The sequence below is a fragment of the Astyanax mexicanus genome, chromosome 25 (assembly GCF_023375975.1).
Source record: "Astyanax mexicanus isolate ESR-SI-001 chromosome 25, AstMex3_surface, whole genome shotgun sequence".
In the NCBI taxonomy this organism is placed as follows: domain Eukaryota; kingdom Metazoa; phylum Chordata; class Actinopteri; order Characiformes; family Acestrorhamphidae; genus Astyanax; species Astyanax mexicanus.
This window is the reverse complement of record NC_064432.1, coordinates 27282563-27309390: the sequence shown is the minus strand read 5'-3', so window position 1 is coordinate 27309390 and position 26828 is coordinate 27282563. Positions and strand designations below refer to the sequence as shown.

Here is a 26828-nt window from a genome sequence, read left to right as displayed (position 1 = left end):
TGCTATAGTACCTGTATGGGTTACTATAGTACCTGTATGGGTTACTGTGGTATCTGTATGGGTTACTATAGTATCTGTATGGGTTACTGGTTACTATAGTATCTATATGGGTTGCTGGTTGATGTAGTATCTGTGTGGGTTTCTATATTATATTATCTATATGGGTTACTATAGTACCTGTATGGGTTACTGTGGTATCTGTATGGGTTACTATAGTATCTGTATGGGTTACTGGTTACTATAGTATCTATATGGGTTGCTGGTTGATGTAGTATCTGTGTGGGTTTCTATATTATAGTATCTGTATGGGTTACTGTGGTATCTGTATGGGTTATTATAGTATCTGTATGGGTTACTATAGTATCTGTATGGGTTACTATAGTATCTGTATGGGTTACTGTGGTATCTGTATGGGTTATTATAGTATCTGTATGGGTTACTATAGTACCTGTATGGGTTACTATAGTATCTGTATGGGTTACTGTGGTATCTGTATGGGTTACTATAGTATCTGTGTGGGTTACTATAGTATATGTATGGGTTACTTTAGTATCTGTATGGATTATTGTGGTATCTGTATGGGTTACTGTGGTATCTGTATGGGTTACTATAGTATCTGTATGGGTTACTGGTTACTATAGTATCTATATGGGTTGCTGGTTGATGTAGTATCTGTGTGGGTTTCTATATTATATTATCTGTATGGGTTACTATAGTACCTGTATGGGTTACTATAGTACCTGTATGGGTTACTGTGGTATCTGTATGGGTTACTATAGTATCTGTATGGGTTACTGTGGTATCTGTATGGGTTATTATAGTATCTGTATGGGTTACTATAGTACCTGTATGGGTTACTATAGTACCTGTATGGGTTACTGTGGTATCTGTATGGGTTACTATAGTATCTGTATGGGTTACTGTGGTATCTGTATGGGTTACTATAGTACCTGTATGGGTTACTATAGTACCTGTATGGGTTACTGTGGTATCTGTATGGGTTACTATAGTATCTGTATGGGTTACTGGTTACTATAGTATCTATATGGGTTGCTGGTTGATGTAGTATATGTGTGGGTTTCTATATTATATTATCTGTATGGGTTACAATAGTACCTGTATGGGTTACTATAGTATCTGTATGGGTTACTGTGGTATCTGTATGGGTTATTATAGTATCTGTATGGGTTACTATAGTATCTGTATGGGTTACTATAGTATCTATATGGGTTACTGTGGTATCTGTATGGGTTACTATAGTACCTGTATGGGTTACTATAGTATCTGTATGGGTTACTGTGGTATCTGTATGGGTTACTATAGTATCTGTGTGGGTTTCTATATTATATTATCTGCATAGGTTACTGTGGTATCTGTATGGGTTACTATAGTATCTGTATGGGTTACTGTGGTATCTGTATGGGTTATTATAGTATCTGTATGGGTTACTATAGTATCTATATGGGTTACTGTGGTATCTGTATGGGTTACTATAGTATCTGTGTGGGTTACTATAGTATATGTATGGGTTACTATAGTATCTGTATGGATTACTGTGGTATCTGTATGGGTTACTGGTTACTATAGTATCTATATGGGTTGCTGGTTGATGTAGTATCTGTGTGGGTTTCTATATTATATTATCTGTATGGGTTACTATAGTACCTGTATGGGTTACTATAGTACCTGTATGGGTTACTGTGGTATCTGTATGGGTTACTATAGTATCTGTATGGGTTACTGGTTACTATAGTATCTATATGGGTTGCTGGTTGATGTAGTATCTGTGTGGGTTTCTATATTATATTATCTGTATGGGTTACTATAGTACCTGTATGGGTTACTATAGTATCTGTATGGGTTACTGTGGTATCTGTATGGGTTATTATAGTATCTGTATGGGTTACTATAGTATCTGTATGGGTTACTATAGTATCTATATGGGTTACTGTGGTATCTGTATGGGTTACTATAGTATCTGTATGGATTACTGTGGTATCTGTATGGGTTACTATAGTACCTGTATGGGTTACTATAGTATATGTATGGGTTACTATAGTATCTGTATGGGTTACTGTGGTATCTGTATGGGTTACTATAGTATCTGTATGGGTTACTATAGTATATGTATGGGTTACTATAGTACCTGTATGGGATGGTATCATGGGTATCAGATGATACAATTTTATACTTATTTAATTTTTTATTTTTTTTATTTTAGTCATCTTTGTTATTGTTATGTTTCACATTAATTATGTTATATTGTTTGCTGCATTGAAAATGAGGGTTATCCAAATGTCCATATCCAATGTATTCCAAATGGAAATAAAGGTTTATTGATTGATTTATTGTTTTATTGATTTATTGTTTGATTGATTAATTGACTGATTGATGATTGAACATATCACACCAAATGGACAAAAGTAATGGGACAAAATGAAGTAATTCAGAATGTAATATATTAAAAATGAAATATAATTTACAATGAAGTCGAATATTTGAGAAAGTAATATATGTAGAATGAAGTTCAGTTTGAACAAAGTCGAGTAATTATGTTTAGAATGAAGTCGAGTAATTTAGAATGTAATATATTTAGAATGATGGTCAATTAGAACAAAGTTTACTAAGAACAAAGGTGAGTAATTCAGAATGTAACATTAAGAATGAAGTAATTTAGAACGAAGTCGAGCAACCGAGAATAGGTAATATATTTAGAACAAAGTCAAGCAATTGACAATGTAATATATTAGGAATGAAGTCATTTAGAATGAAGTCAAGCAACAGAGAAAGTAATATATGTACAGTGAAGTTCATTTAGTCTGAAGTCGAGTAATTATATTTAGAACGAGGTGTAGTTTAGAACAGTCGACCAATCAACTCTTAAAGCTTCTCAAAGCTCCTTAAAGGCTTTAGGTCCATTCATTTCCATTCAGACAGACTACAAAACCAGTACCAGTGACTATCATCTCTCCTGCTGTACCTGGCTGGATGGTGGGTCATTTGTGTGTTTGTGTGTTTATGTATCTATCAATCACTGAGTGCCCTAAAAGATGATGCCTGTGTTCAGGGTCTATGTCTTTTTCATCGTCTTCATTGTACACCACCTCAAAAAATTCATATTTACTCTTAATAAAATACTCTACTCCAAGTCTATAGCCTGTCTATTCATTCCACTCCTGACTCCAACGTTGAGGTTGAATACTCGAGAAAGTAATCATGTCATCGATATACGTTTCATCAATTAGCAAGTTGAGTTCCAGTTGAAGAAAAAAATTGTAATAGCCTCAATAATGTAATATATGTGCAATAGAATGTAATATATTAAGAATGAAGTGTAATTGAGAATGTAATATATATTTATATTAATTTTTATTCGTTTAGTGTCTAAAAACGCAGCCGGCGCACTGGCAAAGTTCAGCATAACCCCTGCGTTTCTCCTGGTTTTGGGGTTTATAACCCCCACTCTTTATCTCTCCGGGGTTCGGAGGGGGACACACCCCAACGTCCCCCCCCTTTCTTAGGTTTGAGGTTCGGTGACGTGGATCTCCTGACCGGTTTCGAACCGGCGACCTCCTAACCGGGGAGGCTGGGCTCTACCACTGAGCCACACAGGATCTTCCAATTACCATTCTTTTTTTTTTAGCATTTATCATTCGATTTTACTCAAAAAATACTCTTAAAGGCTCACTCTCCTCCGGACTCGAACCCTCAACCTTCTGATCTTGGTGGTGCTGATTCTACCACTGAGCCACCACAGCTCTAAGGCCTCATCCTTTTTTTTGGATATTAGTATTTTAAATTGGTGGATGATTATTATCTATATGTTCTTCAATTTTCTGACATTTTAAAATGAAGATGCTTTTGAGAAACTGGACTCAGATCTTTAGAGAAATGTCTGCACTGATATTTGGAAATGATTAGATTGGATTTGCATGTCTGGACATCACAACTGTATCTGTGTTGGTTTAAGTCAAAAAGTGGCTTTAATTCGTTGCGTCTTCAATTAAAGTTCAGGAACACCGTCCAATCAAATTACGTTCCTTCACAAACAACACAATACAGATATTACATAAAATACAGAAACCATAACGTACAAACATTCAACAAACTGCAACATAGATCTAAAACACTACAATACATATAAAACATACAATTAATACAATAAATCCAGCAGAAAGGAGGCGGTTTAACAGGCAGGAAACTGCAGTACAGTGGAAGCTGGATCTGTTTTATCTGTATTTACAGATCAGCTGCTGCTTCTGGATCAGTGCTTTAGCCGCTGCTCCTCCTCTCTGTGTGCTGATTGGTTGATCTTGATCATGTGGTTCGGCAGCGGATGGAGCCCTGGGGCAACCGGCGAACAGTAAGAACTTCAGCTCTGAAACAGCCAATCAAAGAAGAAACCCTAATCAACAATTTCACACATTAAACTGAGATTTAAGATCAACACCATCAGGACTCGTCTCTTACCGTCTCATTACCCTCCTCCCACAGGCTGCTCTCACTCAGGTCCTTCACTGCTTAACCCTGCAGCAGATGGAGGAACATGGCTGAACTTCACACAGGTCATTAAATTACACAATAAAACTATCTGAAGCCGATTGGTCTGTATTCGTACATCAGCACTGCAAACTGCAAACCCTGGAAATTAATATGAAGATTAATTTTGTTACTGAGATCCTCGATCACTGTGTTAGGTCTGTTCAGATTGGATGCAGATCTAAATAATTACAGAATGATCTCAAAACTGTCCTGTTTATCCAACATTTAGAATCTCAATAAATCCTGTTTACCTGTGCGCACTAGAAAAGAATGGTGGAGGAATCATACCTGTAGTGCTGGATAATAGTGATGTAATGCCAGTGCTCTCAAACCATTAGATTCAATCTACCATTCTGCTCTGAGATTCATTACTGGTGACCCTTACACTACTCACCACTGCTCACTACTCACCACTGCACACTACTCACCTACTCACCACTGCACACTACTCACCACTGCACACCACTAGGTGTTTATACATATATATATAAATAATCACCTGGCGGGCAGCTGGTGGTTTCTCGGGGTCCCGCTGCAGCAGGTCTCTGATCAGCTGGATGTCCTCAGTGTTTCAGAGCTGGATGTCCTCATAGGACACTGAGGCAGGTGGGGACGCAGGTGGAGATGAGGGTCCTGAGGCAGGTGGGGACGCAGGTGATGCTCTTCAGTCCGGTCGTTCTGTAAAACACAGATACAGTTTTAAATCTACTGAAATTGTGTAAAATGATCAGAATATGTAACTGGAATTCTGATGTTTATTTATTTTATTTTATATCTACAGAAAGGGGGAGGAGCTGCAGCAATTCATTATTATTATCCATTCCTTAATTCCTCTGTGATCAGGAGATGAAATTAGATTTGAATCTTTTTTATTTTATATACTTTTTTGTTCCACCTTAAATGCTGTAGCCTTTGCTGTGGAATAAGACAGTTAGACAGTTAGTTAACTACTGAGACAAACTACTAGCGATATTTTAATGTTTGTTGTTTGTTAATTTTAATGTTTGTTTTGAAAATGGCCATAAAACATTAAAACTACACATTAAACTCTGGTAATATTGTGAGTTTCTTTGGTGGCTTGTGCTGCACCATAGAGGAGCTGTAACTGAACAGAACCTCCGGATCTCTGTACCTAAAACAAGACACACATCTACAAATAAAGGCCACCATATAGAGGGGGAGGAGTTTTTATAAATTGTAAAAGAAGTATTGGTGTCAATTGATTAAAAATTTTAAATCACACTTGTTCTTCTTAAGATGTTATAAGTTTTTATAGTGGATATTTAAATAAAAAATGAATGTAAGAAATTTAAAATGTATTTCAATTTATATAAAGTTGTGTTCATTAAAATACTAGTATATATTTTTATGTTTGAGGGGAGATACAGATAAAGGCAGCGTGGGGAGCTGGAATAAAGAATGCATGATAAATTGGATAGAGGAAACTTTTTTTTTTACTTTATTATAAAAATTTCAGCTTGGTTGTAATAATTTCTGAATAAGAACTTAATTTGCTGAGTATAAAAATCTCAGGAAGTGTTTGGTACTGAACATATAATCAAGATGGGGGGTGATCATATAAATGGCCTGGGGGAAATTTGTAACCCAGGCTTCTTTATTTTATTTATTTTATTTCTGTAAGTGTCGCCATAGACGTGCTTTAGTGCTGCATTAGTTTATGTATAAATATAATAATTTTAGCAGAAGTATTCTATTCTGTGCGATATGACAGAACATAATATTTTCTTGTTTTATTTAGTAAGTATGTTTTAGTTAGTTTTATATATTCAGTAAACACAAAAACATAAACCTTGAAATTTGGAGTAACTGTAATACAAAACAATGCAACATCCTTTACTCAAGGGGCGTGGCCTCATGGATTCACCTGCAGCAGACCAACACAGGAAGTTAGAACTCAGGCAGGTAAAAGATCAAAATTGTTTATTTTTCACCGCCTATAAAAAGACCAGCTCTCAGAGGCTGATTTTGGGTAGTGTACCTCCTGGTGAGAAATCACTGGCTGGTATACGTGCCTCTACAACACGTTTACACTTTTAACAGACTTTAAAATGCTGGATTTTGATCACTGAGTTTGTAATTTTAGGATCTCTCCACAGAAGATCTGTTGGAACTGGATCTGGACTCATTGCTGACGACTTAAAAACAATCCTGCTCTTTGTTTCCATCCATCTTTTCGGTGCTTTTGAATTGTTTTGGTGTCAAAGTCCTGCTGCAAGACCCAAGACCTAGAGCACAAACCCAGCTTTATGATGCTGGGCGCACTGCAACCAAAATCCTTTAGTAATCTTCAGTCACGCAGTGCCAGAAACTGCAAAACAAAACTATAACATCTAATTACCTCCACTATATTTAACTGTAGGAACTGTTGTTTTTTTTTTATTTTGCAGGCCTCATTCTGTTTTCAGATAACAGTAGAATGAGGTGCTTCACCAAAAAGCTCTATTTTTGTCTCATCGGTCCACAAAACTTTTTTTTAACATTTTAAAGCTGTTTAATCAGAAGTAAGATTGTTCCTTTTATATGTGAGTCTTGGTTCCTCTCAGTGTTTCTTCCTCTTTCAGCTCTGTGAGAGATTTTTTTTCTTTGGAAGTTCTTTATTCTGTATTTTTATGTTTAATGTTTTCCTGTGATCATGTTTCTGTAAAGCTGCTTTGTGACATTATCAGTTGTAAAAAGCTCTATACAAATATAAAACTTTTTTGAAAAAAAAAAATGTTTTTATACACACAAAGGAAATAAACATGTGTATAACAAAATGTGTGTAATTGTATTAATTTTCTGGGAGAAATACTTAATTGTCTTGATGAATTTCAGGGGTGCAAACACTCCCATCAGCTATGACTGTAAAACAAGCAGAGATGGGGAATATGCACCAGGGCCTGTAGTGTCCATATGGTACCATAATATAAATATTTATATAGATAGCAAATTCGGACTTATGACCCGTGAGTTTCTTTGAATAATGTAGCTGTAAAGGAGTAAAGCTTACTGTAACTACTGATTTACAATAATACAATACAAGAGAAACTTGAACAACCAAAACATACCAGCAAAAATAACACTTTAATATTATTAAAGAGGCACTAAACCCTAAACTATATGTGGAGGGAAAATGAATTAATACATTTACTAAAAGGGCACTTTGGGGGCAGTAAGGGCACTAAGAACCACACCCCCCACCTTCACGTGCCTGCTCAGACACAATATGCAGGGTTCAGTGCCCCTTTAATGTAGTTAATGGCTGTTATAGAGTAAAATACCAGCTTAAAGACACTTATACTTGCTAAGCAAATCTTTCAAATGTTAGAAACTATAATTACTACCTTAATTAGGCTGATAATTCACTGTATATCCTCAAATTACAGCTATAACTACTAAGTTTAGGGATATATTAATACAGAGAACAGTACAAAAACACCACTCAAAGCTAAACCTAATGCTTAACTACAACAACAGCACATTATATATAACAGGAAAAGGGTCTACACTAAAACAGAGGCGTTTAAATCGCTTTAAATCCTCGAATTATTCATAAATGATGGTTTTAATTCATGTTAACCCGCAGTGTGGGGCTGAGTTACCGTTCTCTGAGTCTGTTAACGGTGATTTAACTTTAGCCAGGCTAGTAAATTAGCCAAACTAGCTCTCTAAAAAAACGATTTATATGAAATTTCGCTAACCAGCTGCACTGTCACCGTTAAATCCGCATTATTTAATCCGGTTTACCTGTGGTTTAAGAGGAGTGCGCTTTCCAGACAGTCCGATCTCAGTGTAAATCTAGTAAACCCGGTTTAAAACTAAGGCTAACAACACTGCGGGCGCGCTCCAATCCCCACACACGCTCCCTACATAGGGCGGATCGACACGAATAACACTCGGTGTTTGACCGAAACGGCTCTCTACTGCCTCATTAGTGTGCACTATATAGGGAGAACTATTTACCTCACTAAGTAGTGAGAAACAGCTGAAATTATCAGCGTCCGGTGGCTCGCAGTGTTGCCAGATTGCGTGGTTTTATGCTAAATGTGGAGTTGAGTCTGAAAATTTTCAGGAGGAAACGCTGTGGTTTGACGGGAGGACAAAATTACCAAGTGTTAAGAGTTAAGGACTTATCGGTGTTATCTGTGTAGATATAAAACGCTAAGCTTTAAGTCCTGCTGATGGAAATATGTTTGTGTTGGTTATTATGTAACTCTATAAGTATTTACTTCTTTCATTGCTTGCTGGTTTATTTTTTATGTAGTGTAATTACTTTTCTTGTTTATTTTTTTGTGTGCCCTATGATATACTAAACACATATATAATACACACATGCAGATAAAATAATTGCAAATGATTTTTGTCATTGGTAAAGATATTTAAGGTATTTTAATTAAGATCATGCTGGAATAAACCCTGTAATATTGTTGAAATGCTGAACATCAGCTGTTTGGGTGATTTTCTTTCCATTATAGTATCCGAATCCCATTGTAACAATCTGGCAACTCTGAGGCTCACTGTTCGCTCCGTTTGTTTGGCTGTCGAATTAGTAACGAGACTCGCGATGCATTATGGGAAACATTCAGCTTGTGTAACCCTATGCAACCATAGATATGTCAGCGCGGCCATATTGGAGGAGTCAACCGTGCGCCCCCAGTGCATTAATTTGGAAGGTGTTTAAACACACCTTCTGTCTTATTAAACACACTGAGGAAGATGTTTAATAAGACAGACATATGGCGTATTATTAAGTGTATACGTAAATTATTAAGTGTATACGTAAACACACACAAACACTACTTATATTTACTATTTACTATACAACGTAAATGTACAGATTCTGCTTCACAGCTTTTCAGGAGCTTAAATCGCGCGACTGCAGCGCCGCAGTTCCCGCCTTCTTTTGAAGTATATGTTAAGATGATTGGCTGCAGTAGAAAATGGTTGACAAGTAGCTCCTGTTGTCGATTGGCGTAGTAAAAAGTGATTGACAACTAAAGTCTAGTATCTGATTGGCTGAAGTAAAAAATTATTGACATATGCTCCGCCCTTTACATACGCCCACTGGGGGCTCCGGGCTGCAGACGTGACGCGGCAAAGTGAGCGGGACTGGACGTCCAGCTCCGCCCCCCGTGCAGGCTGCAGTCAGGAGTATCAGAATAACGTTTCAGTAAACTGCAGCTAAAACTGAACAATAATGAATAAATAAGGTAAATATTTGATTATATGTTTAATATATTGTTTATATAGTTAACAGTGTGTGCAGAGTGTGTTTATTTAATATGGTATTTAAAAAAAACGTAACTTAGCGAGCTAAACGAGCTTGTGTTAGTTTGCTTAGCAACAGACAGAACGCAATTTTAGCGATTTTCCTAAAATAAAAACACATTTAAAATGTTTTCTGAGGAAAGATAATATTATTTTGTGTGATAATATGCAGAATATGTGATGAATATTTAGAATAAACGGTCTTAACGAGAGTTAATTGGTTAGTTAGTGTTAGCTAGCTAGTTTGCACCGGCTAGTTAACTACAGCTAGGTTAGTTAGCTAAGTAGCTAACTGTTAACGTTACCAGTAACTATATTGGTTTGTTTGGTGATTTAGACAAATGTGTAAAAAGTATCTCCATCCATTACTCTGTAGGTATAAGTATATTTTAGATACTAGTGTTTAAAATACTTCTGTAAAAGTTATAATGTTAAAATATTCAAATATTAATGTTGATAATATAATTTGGGATTTTGCACTAGGCTGTGCTCTAGTGTTTCAGCTGCATATATGCTGATTGTAAATGAATGTATTTTAGTAGAATGTAAATATATTAAATAAGCTTAGTTGGACTGGAGTTTGTCTAGAGATTCACTCTATCTGGATGGAGAGATTTATCTGGATAGGGGTTTTATTGAACGATGAGAAGCCAGAATGAAAACCAGCTGAAGTTAAATTATTTTTATCTGTTTAAATGTATTATTATTATAAATTTAGTTTGATTTGGATATATTTACTGAGCTACACATATAGAAATAAACATGCCATGCAGCTCCTGCAGATTTTATGATACAGGGTGGTTGGCAGTGTTAATCGTGTCCAATAGCATCTCACACATTTTCAATCAGGGTTAGATCTTGAAGGGTCTTGAACGTAAGCTCTTGAGAAGCAGCAGCATGTGGACGAGTATTGTCCTGCTGAAATAGTGCACAGGAGTGTGCACCCCACACCAGGACACCAGGCCTTTTACAACAATGCAGTAATGCAGTCATATGGATAACAATGTTCTGTTTGCTTTTTCATATCTACTAGCTTGTTTCATCACCGGTAACTATCGTGCATCACCATGCTGCTAACACCTCTTAAACTGACTTTGTTTTCCAGACTCTAGACTCTACAATGGTGCCTATATTTCCTAAAGTAAAGTCTGGGAACAGGGCAGGCAGGGAGCTGGAGGCTGAGCTCAGTGAGCTCAGGAAGGAAAACGCTTACCTGAAGAACAGCATCGAGGAGCTCGTCTGCCAGAAGGGGGCGCAATCAGAGGTACTGTAAATGTAGAGCGCACTCTACTAAACTGCAGTAATGCAACATTAATTTCAACGTTATGCAATAAGAGAAGTGTTATTTTTTTATTTAGGATATTTAAACAAAGATTAAGCATATATCGTCGTTATCCAATGAAAAACAAGTATCTTACACTGTGCAATAGAAATACTTCAAAATGACCTGAAATAAACTCTTTTTACATTGACTTCTATTGAAAGATCAGAAGTTTTTTTTCTCTCTCCTTGATACTTGTTTTTAATTGGACAGCATGTTTCCATGCTATAGTTGTTGGTTGCTAAGGTATCGCTAGATATTTACTATGCTAGTGTGCTGGTTGCTATGGTAAAGCTGCTGGTTGCTTAGGTGCTGCTGAGAGGGTGCTAAGGTGTTGCTAATCTGTTGCTGTGAGGTTGCTTTACAGTTGCAAAGATAAAAAGTTTGTTGGCTAAGATGTTGTTAAACAGTTTCCACAGTGTTGCAAAGGTGTTATGGTGACATAACTTTTGGTTGCTAGGATGTTGCTAAAATGTGTTGCTGTATACTGGATACTAAGGTAACAGGGTGGTTGCTGTGGTGTCGCTGCAGGAGATCAGGTTGCTCAGGCAGCAGCTCCAGGCGGAACACGGGGAGGTTCTGACCAGTCTGGAGCTCCAGTTAAACCAGCAGAGACTGAAGGAGCAGCAGAGGAAGAACCAGTTCCAACATTTAAACAAGGAAACAGAAAACCTAAAGAACAAGACGCAGGAACTGTGCACTAAACTACAGGAGCTACAGAACACACACCATCTGATTACAGTATACACACACACACACACACACACAAAGAACCCACAAGGGGGCAGCAGTTCTACACTTGATCTTGGCCTCTAAGAAAAAAAACACCTTAAACAAGTTTATAACTGAAATTCTCAGAATCCATTATTTTATGTTGTTTGCATTGATCCCTTTGTTCAGAGCAGTTGGTATAAAATGTATCTAGTTGTTATTTAACACATAATTTACTCCCCTAAATAAAACAAACATTTACATGTACGTATTATATCATAATTAGCATTTTTAACATTCTAAAATCTTGTTCCAATTCAATGTTTTTTTTATTTCTTTGTTTAATTTATTTTCTGCATTATGGATTAATATTAATGACGTGTAAAAAGTAAGATTATGATAAAAGTTTTTGTCCTCCAGAATCACCATAACCCAACTGAGCTGAGCGATTTGAAATTACAAATTCCCATTTTTCTTGGGGCAGTCCTGATGAGGGCCAATTTCATCATAATGTTTTGATGGTTGTTGTGACTGCTCTAGAGGATACATTTTTAACGTGTTTGATATTTTTCGGATCGACTGACCTTCATTTCTTTATTTTTTTTTAAATTAGAGTCTGTTTTATTAAAGATTTTTGGCACATCCAGGATACAAACTGTCCCGTGCCTTTTTAACCCCTCCCACCTCAAAACACCCCTCCCTTTAGAGCTTTAGTTAATTACATATCTCACTTTTGCAATGAGATAAATGTACAATACACTATGCTTCATAATAAAATGTATTTTAAAGTTATTTTGTGTGCACATTTATACATGTAATGTCCTGGAGACAGAAGTGGCACCGATTCAGTGGAATATGGCATATTGTAGCATTTTTATGCTGTATATTATGGTTCCAACATATCATGTAATAGTGTTTATCAGTGAAATATAAATGATTTCTCTTTTGTTCTGAGTAGAGTGGCACCACAGATGGTCCGTGCACCAGCAGCGACGCCACAGTGATCCAGGAACACCTGAAGGACGTGAGTGTGATGTCACATAAACGCAGCGCCTCCTCGCCACGGTTCTCATCTCTTACATAATCAGATAATCACAGCATGCTGTTCTGGTGTGAGAGTGATGTAGGATGTTATCTGTTCTAAAAGGCTCTGGAGAAGAATCAGCAGTGGCTGGTTTATGATCAGCAGAGGGAGATGTTTGTGAGGATGCAGTTGGACAGGATCTGGGTTCTGGAGCAGCAGCTGAAACAGGCTAATGAAGATGCTCAGCTGAAACGGGAAGAGACCAGCACTGCAGGTCAGAAGCAGGAGAATCTGTTTCAAACATCAAAACCAAAATTATGACTTACGATACGATACCTGCCTGAATATCTCAATACCGATACTGAAACGTCAGACATTAATGGGATAACAGGAGATCCAACATGTACTTAAAAATTATTAATTTTTTATTAATAATATAAGGAAAATATTATAGTTATATTTGTGAGCCCCTCCCAACCAGAAAATCTCTGAAAAAATCTGGTTCCCATGTGTTTGTTAACTTCCTAAATTGTTAAAGTAGCACTGAAAGAGTTCATTAATTCTAAGAAGATTAGTCAATCAATAAGACTAATAACTGCTTATTTGGAGAAGGTTATCTTATGTTTTTGGTTTCTACTGCATAAAACATCTATTTTCACACTGCATGGTAAATTTAATCCAGCACAGTGCCGCTGTATCGCCACAGTTTACAGTACAGAAAACGGTAACTTGCTTTTACAGCCTACAACACTGCGCCCAGGCAAACAACAATTATATTCGTTTATATAACTGAATACTCAAGGAAATAAATACACACTGAGGGTGAGTTAGGGTTGGATACACACACACAAACTCATTAAAAATGTATAGGGTAAGTGGACTTTTGTTGTAGTAAAACACGATAAAGAGTTCTTATCTTTGATGAATAGCACACCTCCGTTCTCCCACAGCGTTCAGAGATCCAGAAATTGTAACATTTTCTCCAACAAACACCCTTCAGACTGGGAGATACGGAGCATAATTTACCCTGATAAATCACTTTTTACACCGTTATCCAGTTCAAAGTAGCTCCACACCTCCTTACTATGTGGAATAAATATGTGTGTATATATATATATATATATATATATATATTCAACATTAAAGCGTTAATTAACTCATGCTGTTAATTTGTAATCAGTAACGCGTTACTATTTTTTTAACGCAAGTTAATTAAGGCATCAAGTGTACTCTGCTGTAATCTGCCCCGCCCAACGCACTGATCTGTTGTCTGGCTGATTGATTAAACGGCAGCACTCTTACAGTGTCCAGCAGTAACACTCTGTTCAGACTTTCAGTTTCTAACTGGTCAGAGATCTCTCACTCTCTCACTCTCTCACAGCCGGTTCCAGGAGTAATGATGGTGTTTGGAGCTGAAGCTAGTAGTATTATGGGATGTAAACAGTGGTGTTTAATGAGCTTCTTCTGCACTTTTTAAGTTATTAATGCCTGGTTTTAAATGTCAGGGTTCTCTGGATTCTAGTGAAGAGGTGTGGAGCTACTTTGAGCTGGATAACGGTGTAAAAAGTGATTTATCAGGGTAAATTATGCCCCGTATCTCCCAGTCTGAAGGGTGTTTGTTGGAGAAACTGTTGAAATTTCTGGATCTCTGAACGCTGTGGGAGAGCGGAGGTGTGCTATTCATCAAAGATAAGAACTTTTATCATGTTTTACTACAATAAAGTACATTTTACACCAGAGTTCTCCTTTAGGCAAGTAAATGATTGCAGGAGCCTGTAGGAAAATGAGGATTTCCTGTTCTGCAGTAAAGCAGGCTGTGGAGGAGCAGAAGCAGTATTATGAGGAGCTCCTGGACTCGGCGATGGTGCAGGTGAAGGTGGAGGAGGAGCAGGTGGTACAGGGCCGGAGGAGGATGGGTTGGCTGCAGCAGCAGTATGAGGGGAGGCTGCAGGAGGTGGAGGAGGTGAAGCAGCAGCTGGAGGCTGAGCGTCTCCGGGGCAAGAAGAAGCTGCAGGAGGAGAGGAGGTGCTCGGGGGGGCATGTGGAGCAGCTTCATACCCAGCTGAAGGACTTCGGGTCCAGGCTGGAGAAAGAGAGGCTCTGGTCATCAGAGCTTCAGCAGCAGGTAGAGGTTTATTTATATCCAGTTCCAAAACTTAACCCTTAATCTGCTGTTTAAACACCATCACTGCAGCTCAGCACGCTTAGAGGAGAACACTAATCACCTCCAGTTCTGTTACACAATAATGGCACCCAATCATAACGGGGGAGAGGGAAGGGTATCACACCCAGCTGATTAATAAACACAGATATAGAAGATAAAGACAAATAAATAGATGGATGAACAAATAGACAGGCAGAAAGATAAATAGACAGACAGAAAGATAAATAGACAGACAGACAGTAAACAAGTGGAAACACAGATAAATGGAACAACAGATAAAGTAACAGAGAGATGGATGGACAGACAGATGGATGGACTAGTGTAAAAAAAGACAGGGATGAAGACAAAGGTTCACTGTAACGCTACCTCTTCACTACTTTACTTTAACTGATGCTCTCAAACTTTACATTAAGAGACGAGAAATTCAAGTAATTAACTCTTGATGAGTTCAGCACAGCTGTTAACTGAAAGCCTGAATTCCAGGAGACTCTATCTCATAAAACTGACTGAGAAAATCCAGCAGATATGTTGAAAACTGATCATCTAAACAAGAGGAGACACTCTGAAGAATCTAAAATATAAAACATGACTTTAGTATTAATGTACAAAATACAGAAAATGTTTAGATAAAAAATGTTCAAACAGTTTCCAAAAGCCTGAATAAGGCTGAAGCCTAATTATAGATTTAATAAAGCATGCAGTTATCTTTTGCAGCTTTATTAATTTATTACTCTGTATGTCTCATTACTACACCAATTGACGTCATTAAGCTGAAAAAATAGTAAATCTAAATTTAAAGCTGAAGGTCTCAGAAGATTGGTTTCATCCATCTGTTCTTTAGCAGGACTGTAATTATTTATCTACTCGCCCACAGATTCAGGCGTCTGCCAAAGATCTGGAGAAGGAGAAGCGTGATAATCTGCGTCTCCAGCAGCAGCTCTGCAGAGTTCTGGAGAAGCTGAGAAAAGCCGAGGACAGCGTGGCCAGATTACAATCTGAGGTAAGAAACGGGTCGACATCTGGCACAACACGCCCCCCACATGCACCACCACTTGCACCACATGCACCACCACGCCCCCCACATGCACCACCATGCCCCCCACATGCACCACCACTTGCACCACCACGCCCCCCACATGCACCACCATCACATGCACCACAACACGCCCCTCCACATGCACCACCGCCACTGATACGGTCTCCCAGTGGGGTCCCAGAGGTTTAACAGTGCACAACTGAACTTAAATTATTACGGGGAACTCTGAAGCTCAGCTTACTGGTGTCTCTTAACCAATTAAAACTCAATTTAAATTGACTTCCTCCCAACTGCAGGTGTCTACACCCACCTGTATATCTAGTGCCAGTTTCTTAGTAAAAGCACTAATTATCCATTATTGTTGGTTAGTTGATTGGTTGGTTGATTGACTTGACTGATGATATATCCTGTGTTTTTGTGGTCTAAATCCCAGGAAGAAGGTTCTGAGTCTGGATTAGAAGGTCAGTTTCACTTCAGCTCTCCCGTGAGAGTGCACAGCCTGCAGGACGAGAGCTTTCTGGAGTGTCCGAAATGCAAAACTCTGTATCCAACCAGTCGCCACAGAGAGCTGCTGGCTCATATTGAGGATTGCTGTGAATAAGTTGTTTATACGATTTCAATTAGTTGTTTAATTACATATTTTTGTTCTTTATTTTCACTTAAATAAACAATTCAATTTCCATAGTCCCGTCACCTTGCTATAAGCACACAGGCCAGAGTTCAATTAATTTATAATAATTTGAGTTAATTAAACAGTATTTAGGTTAGCAGAGCTTTAGCTCAAACTCAGTCAATCGGGGGATTCGTATCTGGAGCTTTTAAAAGGAAACTTGGAAACCTGGAATTTTCTTTAAAGTAAACACCCTAAATTCAGTGGTTTTATTATTTTATTTTCCCTACATTGTAAATTAATACTCAAGTCATCCAGACCATCGCTCTTCCATTCCTGGGGTGGTCCTGATGAGTGCCAGTTTCATCATTATAATGTTTTTAATGATCTTTTGGTGACTGCACTGAAGGATAAATTAAAAGTTCTTAAAATCCTTATTTATGGATTGACTTACCTTCATTGTATACCTGTAACTACCTCTTCACAACTTTACAACTGATGCTCTCAAACACATTAAGAGACAAGAAATTCAAGTCATTCAGACATGGAATTATTTAACACAAAATTATCTTAAACAAACCAGAATATGTTTTATATTTTACATTTTTTAAGAAGTTTAAATGATCGGGATAAACATCTCTGCTGGAATTCAGGCTTTTAGTTAACAGCTGTGCTAAACTACCCAACTAAATAAAGAAAGACTTTAAGAAATGAAGGACAGTCAATCCTAATTTAACTTTGCAGTTGCAAGGACAATCAAAAACATAATGATGAAACCGGCACTCATCAGGACCACTCTAGGAAAGGAAGAGCTACCAGCATCAGAAACCACAAGTTAACAGCTCCCCAGATAAGAGCATCTAAATACTTCACAGAGTATTTTGGTTTGTTTAACACTGTTTTTAAGTTACTACATGATCACTATGTGTTCCTTCATAATCTGATAGATCACTTTACTATTCATTTACTATGTAGGAAAACCTCTGACTGGTGCTGTATCATGTAACAGAGATGCTACAAAGAACATATAACCAGATACATCTACAGTAGGTCAAAAATATCAACATATAAAATTATGTTAATAGAGAATAAAATACAATTTTTCATAAATAAAGCTTCTGCAAATACACTCTGTACTGATGCAGGCAGTACATTAGCACGCTAATGTATTTACACAGCGGAGAGAGAGTCATAAACGTCCTCGTTTCCAGAAACGTCTCTGTCGTCATGGAGATTTTCACTGCTTTGTTGCTTCTTAGAGACAATATAAGCCTATAAATCTCTCTTTGTATGGCCTTAATATAGACTATATAACAAAGATATTTGGACACTTTATTTATTCATTATTTGTTGTCAAATTAGGGGATTAAAAGCTTTGCTGTGAGAATTTGTTGGCATTCAGCGAAAAGAGCAGCCCAAAATCACTGTGTTAAATCACTAGGTTCATGTTAATCTGATTCAGTGAGTCCTATTGTAGTCCTACTCTATTGGCAATACTTCTCTACAGGGACTAGACTGCATTCTACCACTGCATTTATAACACAAGGTTTCCACAAACTTTTGGACAATGTGTATCCAATGGCAAAAGGAGGAAGAAAAGGTGTGTCTGAAAGAAAGTAGGTGGAGCTATAATCAGCAGGTAGGACACAGTGCCAGCTGAGCAGCCAGGACTCTACAAAAGCTCTCATCTCCAGACGCTTCGTCTCAATGATGCAGCCATGCAGCTCTCGCAAGACCTTCGTACCCAGAACCTCCAGCCCCACGTGGAGAACAACTCCTACTTCTCCTTCTTCTCAGAGCTCAGCCATTCGCACTGGTCCGTCACCACGGTTGAGACCCTGGTCCAGACGGCCATCTTTCTGATTTCAGTGATCAGTAACATCGGCGCTTTCTCGCTGGTCGTCCACGAGAGACGAAGAACCGACAGCACCCTCTTCACCCTCAACCTCTTTGTGGCAGACCTTCTCTTCATCAGCACCAGCCCCTTCATCATCGCCGTCAGGTGGACCAAGGCCTGGACGCTCGGCCCGGTCGCCTGCCACGCCGTTATGTACTCCATCTGTTTGAGTGGAAGCGTGACCATCACGACGCTGGCCGCCATCAGTACGGACAGACTGCTGGCCATCTTGAAGATGGAGAGCACGCCCAGTCTGAACCTCAGAAGAGCCTCGGGAGTTCTGCTCCTCATCTGGTTGTTCACAGCCATTGCGGTGTTGCCGCTGTCCTTGTTCTCCAGGGTGGTGACGGTTGTATCTTTTGAACAGGTGAGAACAGCAGCTTCTGTTCTTTTCTTTAACCTCGTTTAGTTTTTAAACATAATGCAGAAACAATTCAGTAATGTTTTGCATATCAGCATATTTTGTGGAGTCCCAAAGGGTTAAATTTTTGGGCTAATCTTAAGGCCAATTTATACTTCTACACCACTTTATTTAACTTACACCACTTTAACCGAAACGTATCTAGCAAGAGTGCGCTACGCAGTGGCGCGCGTTTATACTTTCGCGTGCGCGTATCAGCGCCTCTGCGTCGCTTTGCAGTTTAAAACGCGAAGGCGGGAATGTGTGGGAGGGAACGCGAGGCCCGGCGGACCAATCACAGCTGCAAGTACATTTCCAGGGAGGTGCAGGTCGAGCTACAACATAGGTTTGACGCAGAAGTATAAATTGGCCTTCAGGCTGGTCACCCCTACTGTAATTGGTCTGGACCATTAAAAAAGTTTGGTCCAAACCAAAACAACAGGTTTGAAAAGTGCTATAAACTAAAATTTGGTCTCATGTAGTCGCAGATTTGATGGAGCCACGTGAATTCTATTCCTAGTTCACCATGGCCAAAGTAGACCTGCTAGCAACCGACCCAACAGCCATACCCGAAGAAAACCCAGCAAACCAATCTATTATAGCAACTACATAGTAGCACCTTGGCAACCAACAACTATACCCTAGCAACACCCTTCCAAGTATACCATGGCAACTTCCTAGCAACACCATAGCAACCAACAGTGAATGGTGCTGCAAACTGCAGTCTGAATCAAATTACAAAAATGTAGTCCAACCAAAAGCAGTGTTTTTTGGTCTTAATCAACTGAATCATGTTCCGTCTCGTTTGCAGTATAAAAACATTTTTCTAGATGATTCAAAATTGAGGCAGGTGACTGTCACCAATTAAACAATAGCAACACCTTAGGAACCTAAAGAACCACCTAGGAACTCAAAAAAGCACACGCTCTCTGTGTAGCTGAATGCTGTGCATAGCACACCACAGCAACCCCTTAACAACAACTTAACAAAGCTATACAACAGCTTCATAACAGCATGGCAAAAGCTTTACCATAGCAACAGTTTCCCAACATCCTAACAACGCCTTAGGAACTGATCTGTCACCATAGGCACTGCATAGTAATAACTTAGTAACCGCTTTCTGTAGTATAGCAACACCTTAGCAACCACCTAGCATGTGTTTTTTGAAGTGACCTGTAGATTAATATGTTTTGTCTCTGTTTTCAGAGGGAAATGCAGATCTGCACGCTGGCCTGGCCTCACGTGAGGGGAGAGATCATATGGAACACCACGTTTGTGGTGTTGGGTTATCTTCTGCCCGGCATCGGCATCGTGTTCAGTTACGGCAAAATCCTGCAGGTAAACCAGAACCGCATCCTGTTTCCTGGTGCGATAGAGCTCACTGTATCTGCGTCAAACATCTGCTCACATCACCGCCTTATCAAACAGCCCTTTTTATTACCGGAGATTTTATATAATTATCCAGGCAAACAATCAAAAGAACAGCTTATCACCAGTGTCTCTTCTTTTATCCACCGATAAAAATCACTTATCCAGGTAAAGAATGAGCAGATGGCAGGATGTGGTCCGGTCTGGTGTCGTAAGAGACCTTATTAGGAGCTGCAGTGATACTTACAGCATACTTACATACTTACAAACTTTAATATCATTTAAATATAACCTGAGTATATATAACCACAACCAGGCCTGATTACTGATTCCAGACTGTAGAATCAAGAAATGACAAATAGAATCTGTCTGACAACATGAAGCAGATAAAAGATCTCAAAAAGCAGCACATTATTATTATTAAACCCCCATCTGAAGAAACTCAACAACAGAAGAGAAAAACAAAGTTATTGATTATCTATCAGTCTGGAAAAGGTTATAAAGTCATTTCTAAAGCTTTGGAGCTACAGTGAAAATCCTGAAGGAGAATCAGAATCCATCCATCTGTTACTTACTGACCTCAAGCTCAGTTGTATTTGGGTTCTGCAGCAGGATAATAAAGTCATTTCTAAAGCTTTGAGACTCCAGATAAGCACAGTGATTCACTATTATTCACTAATGAAAAAAAAACATGGAACACTGGTGAACGTTCCCAGGAGTTCCCAGGAACAAAATTACTCCAAAAGGGCATGAAGAACTCATCCAGAAGATCCCAAAAGAACCCAGAACTACATTTAAAGAACTGCAGGTCTCACTCACCTAAGTTAAGATCAGTGTTAATGATTCAGTAATAAGAAAGAGACTGGGTCTTCATGGGAGCAGCTTGGCTGCTTCAGGACCAGGATAACTTGCTGTAAAATCACCTCATTATTTGTATTAGTTCTCCATTATTTAGATGTTCACCTCATTACTAGTCCTAAGTTGCTTAAATCTCATTTGTTTGAAATGTGACTGCAGTGCTGGAATGGATGTATATTAATAAAAAAGAAGAATTTGAATAAATAATAAAATAAAATAAAACATGAAATATCTTGGGTTTCTGCTGTCTGCATTCAAACAAAGGCAAATAATTAAAATAGTGAATTCTTCTCTCTCTTCTTTCTGATCACAGATACGTCAGAAGTCTAAAAAGAGGCTGAACAGTGCCACGTCTCAGGGATGTGCCCAGCTGTGCCCGGTGTCTAAACGAGACTACAGACTCTTCCGCACTCTGCTCATCCTCATGGTATCCTTCTTCTTCATGTGGAGCCCGATCTTCATCTTCATCTTTCTCATCCTCGTACGCAACTTACAGGTGGATGTACACATCACCTCCAGGATGTTCTTCTGGGTGGTGACCTTCACTCTGGTTAACTCAGCGCTAAACCCGGTTCTGTACAGCGTTTATCAGCTCAGACACAGCTTTCAGAAACTCTGCGGCACCAGAGAAGATCCAACAGACCAGAAAGCTGCTGATAAAACACACAAACAAAACGGACAGTAGGAAATCTCTGCCTTTCACACTCAAAAAACACTTTCATTATTTTTAAATGTTCTGTATTGTAGATTAATACTAAACTCATCCAAACTATGAAGCAAAACATATGGAATTATTTAATAAATAAAAAGTGTAAAACAAACCAGATAATTTACATTCTTCAGAGTATCTCCTCTTGTTTAGATGATCAGTTTTGAACATCTCTGCTGGATTTTCTCAGTCAGTTTTATGAGGTAGAGTCTCCTGGAATTCAGGCTTTCAGTTAACAGCTGTGCTGAACTCATCAAGAGTTAATTACTTGAATTTCTTGTCTCTTAATGTGTTTGAGAGCATCAGTTAAAGTAAAGTAGTGAAGAGGTAGAGTTACAGGTATACAGTGAATAGTGAATATTTGAGTAATGTTCTAATCCAGACTATGAGAACAAATTAAGGAAATTTCAAGAATGTATCCTCAAATGCAAATCACGACAAAGACCATCATGATGAAAGTAGTGATGAAACTGGCACTCATCAAGAGCTTCAATACAGCAGAGATAAATTACAGTTTAAGAAACCGGTTTGTACATTTACACAGCAAATTAACCCAATTTATAAAATCTGCTGTAATGTTAGTCTGGTTTACAGATACAGCAGCTGTCATGTCCTGGCCCTGTTTCCTGTCTGTCCTCGTGCCTGTGTGTGTCCTACGTGACCTGTGCCCCTGTGTTCTGTCTCAATAATTTTCTGTCACGTGTCTAATTTGTAGCTCCGCCCCTCTTTACCTGTCTCCCCAGGTGTGTGTATAAATAGTCCCCTTTTGTCTGTGTTTGTTCGTCGGTCTTTGCACCAACTCCTGTCGTTTATCTCTCAGCGTTTCTTTGTATCTTCTAGCCCTACTTCTGTGTTTTATTCCTATTTAGTGTTCATCTTCTTGTTTAATTTTAGTTTGTTTCGCTTGTTCCTTATTCCGTGTTTTAATCTGTTTATTTTTAGTTCCCTGATATTTCCCTTGTTTATGTATCATTACCCCTATTTGTTTGTTATTATCTAGTGTTTGTTTTGGTTTATTTCTTTGTTTCTCTGTTTATTTATTTATTAAATTACGCCCTTACCTGCATTTGCGTCCGTCTCCCTGCCTGCACCCTCCCTGACAGCAGCAGAATACCTTTAAAGAGATGAGAATAAATACTCTAAACTGAAGGTCTAGTTACCATTTCAACAACATAATTTAAATCACTGATAAATTGTGAGCTCCATGAGCACAAAATTCGTGATTTTTTTTTATCAGCTTTTTCTGGTTAATGCGCTTGCACAGATCTCCTTATTGAGTGGGGGCTTCCCCATTGGCTGTTGCCCCCTTGCTTGAGCATAAAGAGAATAAAGAGAGTCTCCTTATTATTAATATCTCTGGTGAATCTGAGTCATGATGAGTCAGATCTGTTGTTGTGGTGGTAACAGGTGGTGTTAATGTTCTGGCTGATAAATGTTCTGTACATTCTGTAAGTTTGATGGGAGTAACAGGAATGTGTTATTAGACCCGTCCGCTGGGCCAGAGTAAATAAGAGCCTGACCCATCCTCCCATGTTCTGGATCACCAGCCGCCCAAAGAACTTCGAGAACATCCAGCTGTGCAATAAGTACCTTAGAGAACAAAAACAAAGCATCCATCTCTGAGGAGTTTCCAACTCTAAGAACATCAACACGCTGGATAAAATGTGTTTCAGTTTAAGTTCAGTACGGGACTCTTGCAGGACCTTTAAAAAAATAGTGGAATAGTGGAAATGGGCAATTTGGCTTTTTGTATTTGAACTGAATCTTTATAAACACTGACCCAAGCTAATATAAATCACACACTAATAATTTTGCAAGCTTTTTCTGTCTCTCTATTTTATGGTTAAGGGGTGCTACACCATCTAAGGTGGAGTGAAAGGTATTTTCTAAACCTTCGGTTAGATACCAACCAAGACTTTGTTAATAAATCACCAACTTTTTCAAAGTAAATGTTGAAGTCTCCTACTATAATCACTTTATCACATACTCAGAAATCTGCAACAAAATCACTAACATCGTAAAAATTCTACATAGAGCTCTGGTGGTCTGAAAATACAAACATATAACATTAAATGTTGAAACTACAAGTCACTTTCTGTATATTTAAATCACATTTCAATGTTAAACGTCTGTAACGTGCCAGTTGTGATTAGATGCATGAGTTTAAGTTGTTTAAGTTGTAAAATCTGCTTAAATAACTATTTTTCCTCAGTATTTCAGTGTAGAATGTTTATCTCCTCCGTTAACATTTTACATTTAACATTTGTTAAACCCTGAAACTACAAATAACATGCCATAGTTTTAGGCAAGCTAAAGTTCTATATTTTAACTCTGTGTTACGAGAGCCTACTAAAGTAGATAATCAATGTGTGTCTCATTTTTAGTAAACGTATCTTTTCTGTTCCACCTTAAATGCAGCTGTAGAGACAGCCTTTTACAGGTATTTTCTGACTCTGATGCTGCATGGAAGTGTTTAAGAATCACAGCGGAGTGTATATCTGCATTACATACAATTACAGTGGATTATTAAATACCTGTCGGGTATTTAATGACACAAAAATAACTGTCTGGTTAATTCTTCATGAAAATGTTCATATTTTTATAATGGTAGGTTGTGTGTTTGTTTTACAGTTACAGCATTAGTACATAGACAGTTAGGTTCATTAAATAAAATGTTTTTTATATCAGATTAGAAATCAAATAATCAATAGCTGGGATATTGACAGCTGGGATTACATACATTGTTTAAGGGGGTAAATCTGTTTAAATACCTATTTTTCTCTTCATTAATCTCCTCATTTTGTGATTTCTGACAGGATTTCTGTAAGCACCAGATGCTAATATTTTTCACAACTATTTAACATGAAATGTTAAAACTATAACTGATTTTCTGTATACTTTAACCACATTTATAAATTTAAAGTTGTGATTAGATACACGGGTTTAAGGGGTGTAATCTGTTTAAATATCTGTGTTTTTCCTCAGTAATTCAGTGTTTAATGTTTAATCTCCTCAGTTTGTGATTTGTGACAGGATTTCTGTTAGCATCAGATGCTAACCCTGCCGCGCGTGCAGGGTTTGTTATTAGAAGCAGGGCGTGGCTCCAGAGGAACCCCCGCGGTGGTGTGATCTCCAGCCGGGCTGTGCACCTGTCTCCTGCCCGGGCGGTGAGACCTTTAGCCCGCGGTTATATTCCAGGGTTATTATGGGCTGTGAGCTGTCTGTCTCTCCGCTCCTCGCTGGAGGAGTTACGAGGATTTTGCTGCAGCAGAAGCTCGACAGAAGGAGCCTGTCTCACTGCGCCGTTTCCCTTTAACACCCGTTTTCACACTAACCCCGCCCACCCAGTCGTTCTGCGCTGCGATTGGCCAGCGGCTTATTATTGACAGCAGACCAAGAAAATAAATGTTTCAATTATTATTATTATTTTTTTTTTACATTGTAAATTAATACTAAATACATCCAGACTCTTGCTCTTTCCTGGGTCCCCTCTAATGAGAGTCAGTTTCATCATTTATAATGTTTTTGATTGTCTTTATTGTGAAATACTTTTTTTTTGATTGACTGACAAAGTTTTTTTTTTTATCTTTATTTAGTTGAGTAGTTGTTACTTCTCATAATCTGGATTAGAACATTACTCAAATATTCACTATTCACTGTATACCTGTAACTCTACCTCTTCACTACTTTACTTTAACTGATGCTCTCAAACACTTTAAGAGACAAGAAATTCAAGTAATTAACTCTTGATGAGTTCAGCACAGCTGTTAACTGAAAGCCTGAATTCCAGGACACTCTACCTCATAAAACTGACTGAGAAAATCCAGGAGCGATGTTCAAAACTGATTATCTAAACAAGAGGAGATACTTTAAGAAATGTAAAATATAAAAATATAAAATATAAAAAACAAAACATATTCTGGTTTGTTTTAAGCTTTTTGGTTTACTAAATAATTCCCTATGTTTTTCTTCATACTTTGATTAAGTTTAGTATTAATCTACAATACAGAACATTTTAAAATAATGAGAAATTATAGTTTTGCTAGTTTCAAGTCTGGCGTCATCTCGATGGTTCAGTGTAAGGTGGTTTGGATTGAAGGTTTAAATCATTCTTTTTCTCATCCTGTATTCAGATAAAATCAACCGTGTTTAATATAATCGTAAGTCTTGAGACTCGGCTCACGCAAAGAGTGATGAGAACAATGTCAACAACCAATAGGAGAAGAGCTACAGGAAGCAACAAGATGAGTGTGGGAACGTTTACGGAAATGGACGCGGATGAGACTCCGACGATAGTGCGGAAACCACGCATCTCCTGGAGTTTAGAAATCGAAGAGAAACTGATATTTGCATTTATATATAGAGGAAAAGATATTAATCTTTAAAAAAAAATGTAAATCTTACAAAGAATCTAGTTGCAGTCTTGCATATAGTGATTCTGTAAGATCATCAGTCTTCACAGAATCTTAGTCTGTAAGTAAAAACTTCCTCTGACTGAGTTTTGGTTGCTCCTTAAGGTTTCTTCCTCTTAATTTAAGGGAGTTTTTCCACAATAATCAGCATTTCTGTGGTGCTGCTCATAAGAGGTGTGGAGCTGTTTTACTCTGTAAAGCTGCTTTGTGACAAATTCTGTTGTAAATGCGCTATAGAAATTGAATTAAATTAAACTGACTTGACTTTAGATTAAAAGTCTTTTTTAAAGTTGTGTCGTTAATGATTAGCACAAGCAAACTAGTGAACCACAGAGTCTGTCTTAAAGTTCAGTTATTTTCAGTCTGTCTGGGAATTTCATCCCCAGTCCAAACCCTGCCCACCAGTTTCAGACCAGCTTGGACCATCTTAACCATCCTGTTATGTTCATTTGTCAGATATAGTAATGGTGTTCCCGGGTCAGTTTATCCTCATCTCTGAAAAATCAGA

The 26828-nt window shown here is 38.1% G+C and overlaps 2 protein-coding genes and 1 long non-coding RNA gene across 3 annotated transcripts; 2 read left to right on the top strand and 1 right to left on the bottom strand.

The window, feature by feature from the left end:
- Positions 1-3387: 3387 nt before the first annotated feature.
- LOC111195259 (uncharacterized) lies at positions 3388-8401 on the bottom strand. Its single transcript, XR_002651578.2, has 4 exons — positions 8290-8401; positions 5042-5220; positions 4471-4527; positions 3388-4378 (listed from the first exon to the last, which is right to left on the bottom strand). It is a non-coding gene; the product is annotated as an uncharacterized LOC111195259 (long non-coding RNA).
- Positions 8402-9609: 1208 nt separating this feature from the next.
- On the top strand, positions 9610-16750 carry LOC111195258 (centrosomal protein of 55 kDa). Its single transcript, XM_022682127.2, has 8 exons — positions 9610-9752; positions 10916-11074; positions 11663-11872; positions 12801-12866; positions 12990-13140; positions 14672-14991; positions 15905-16030; positions 16500-16750. Exons 2-8 carry the CDS (start codon positions 10931-10933, stop codon positions 16665-16667), a joined length of 1185 nt encoding a protein of 394 aa, XP_022537848.1. The 5' UTR covers positions 9610-9752; positions 10916-10930; the 3' UTR covers positions 16668-16750.
- A 152-nt stretch (positions 16751-16902) lies between these two features.
- LOC103025445 (free fatty acid receptor 4) lies at positions 16903-26584 on the top strand. Its single transcript, XM_022682128.2, has 3 exons — positions 16903-18940; positions 20180-20311; positions 21513-26584. Exons 1-3 carry the CDS (start codon positions 18395-18397, stop codon positions 21882-21884), a joined length of 1050 nt encoding a protein of 349 aa, XP_022537849.1. The 5' UTR covers positions 16903-18394; the 3' UTR covers positions 21885-26584.
- Positions 26585-26828: the final 244 nt, after the last annotated feature.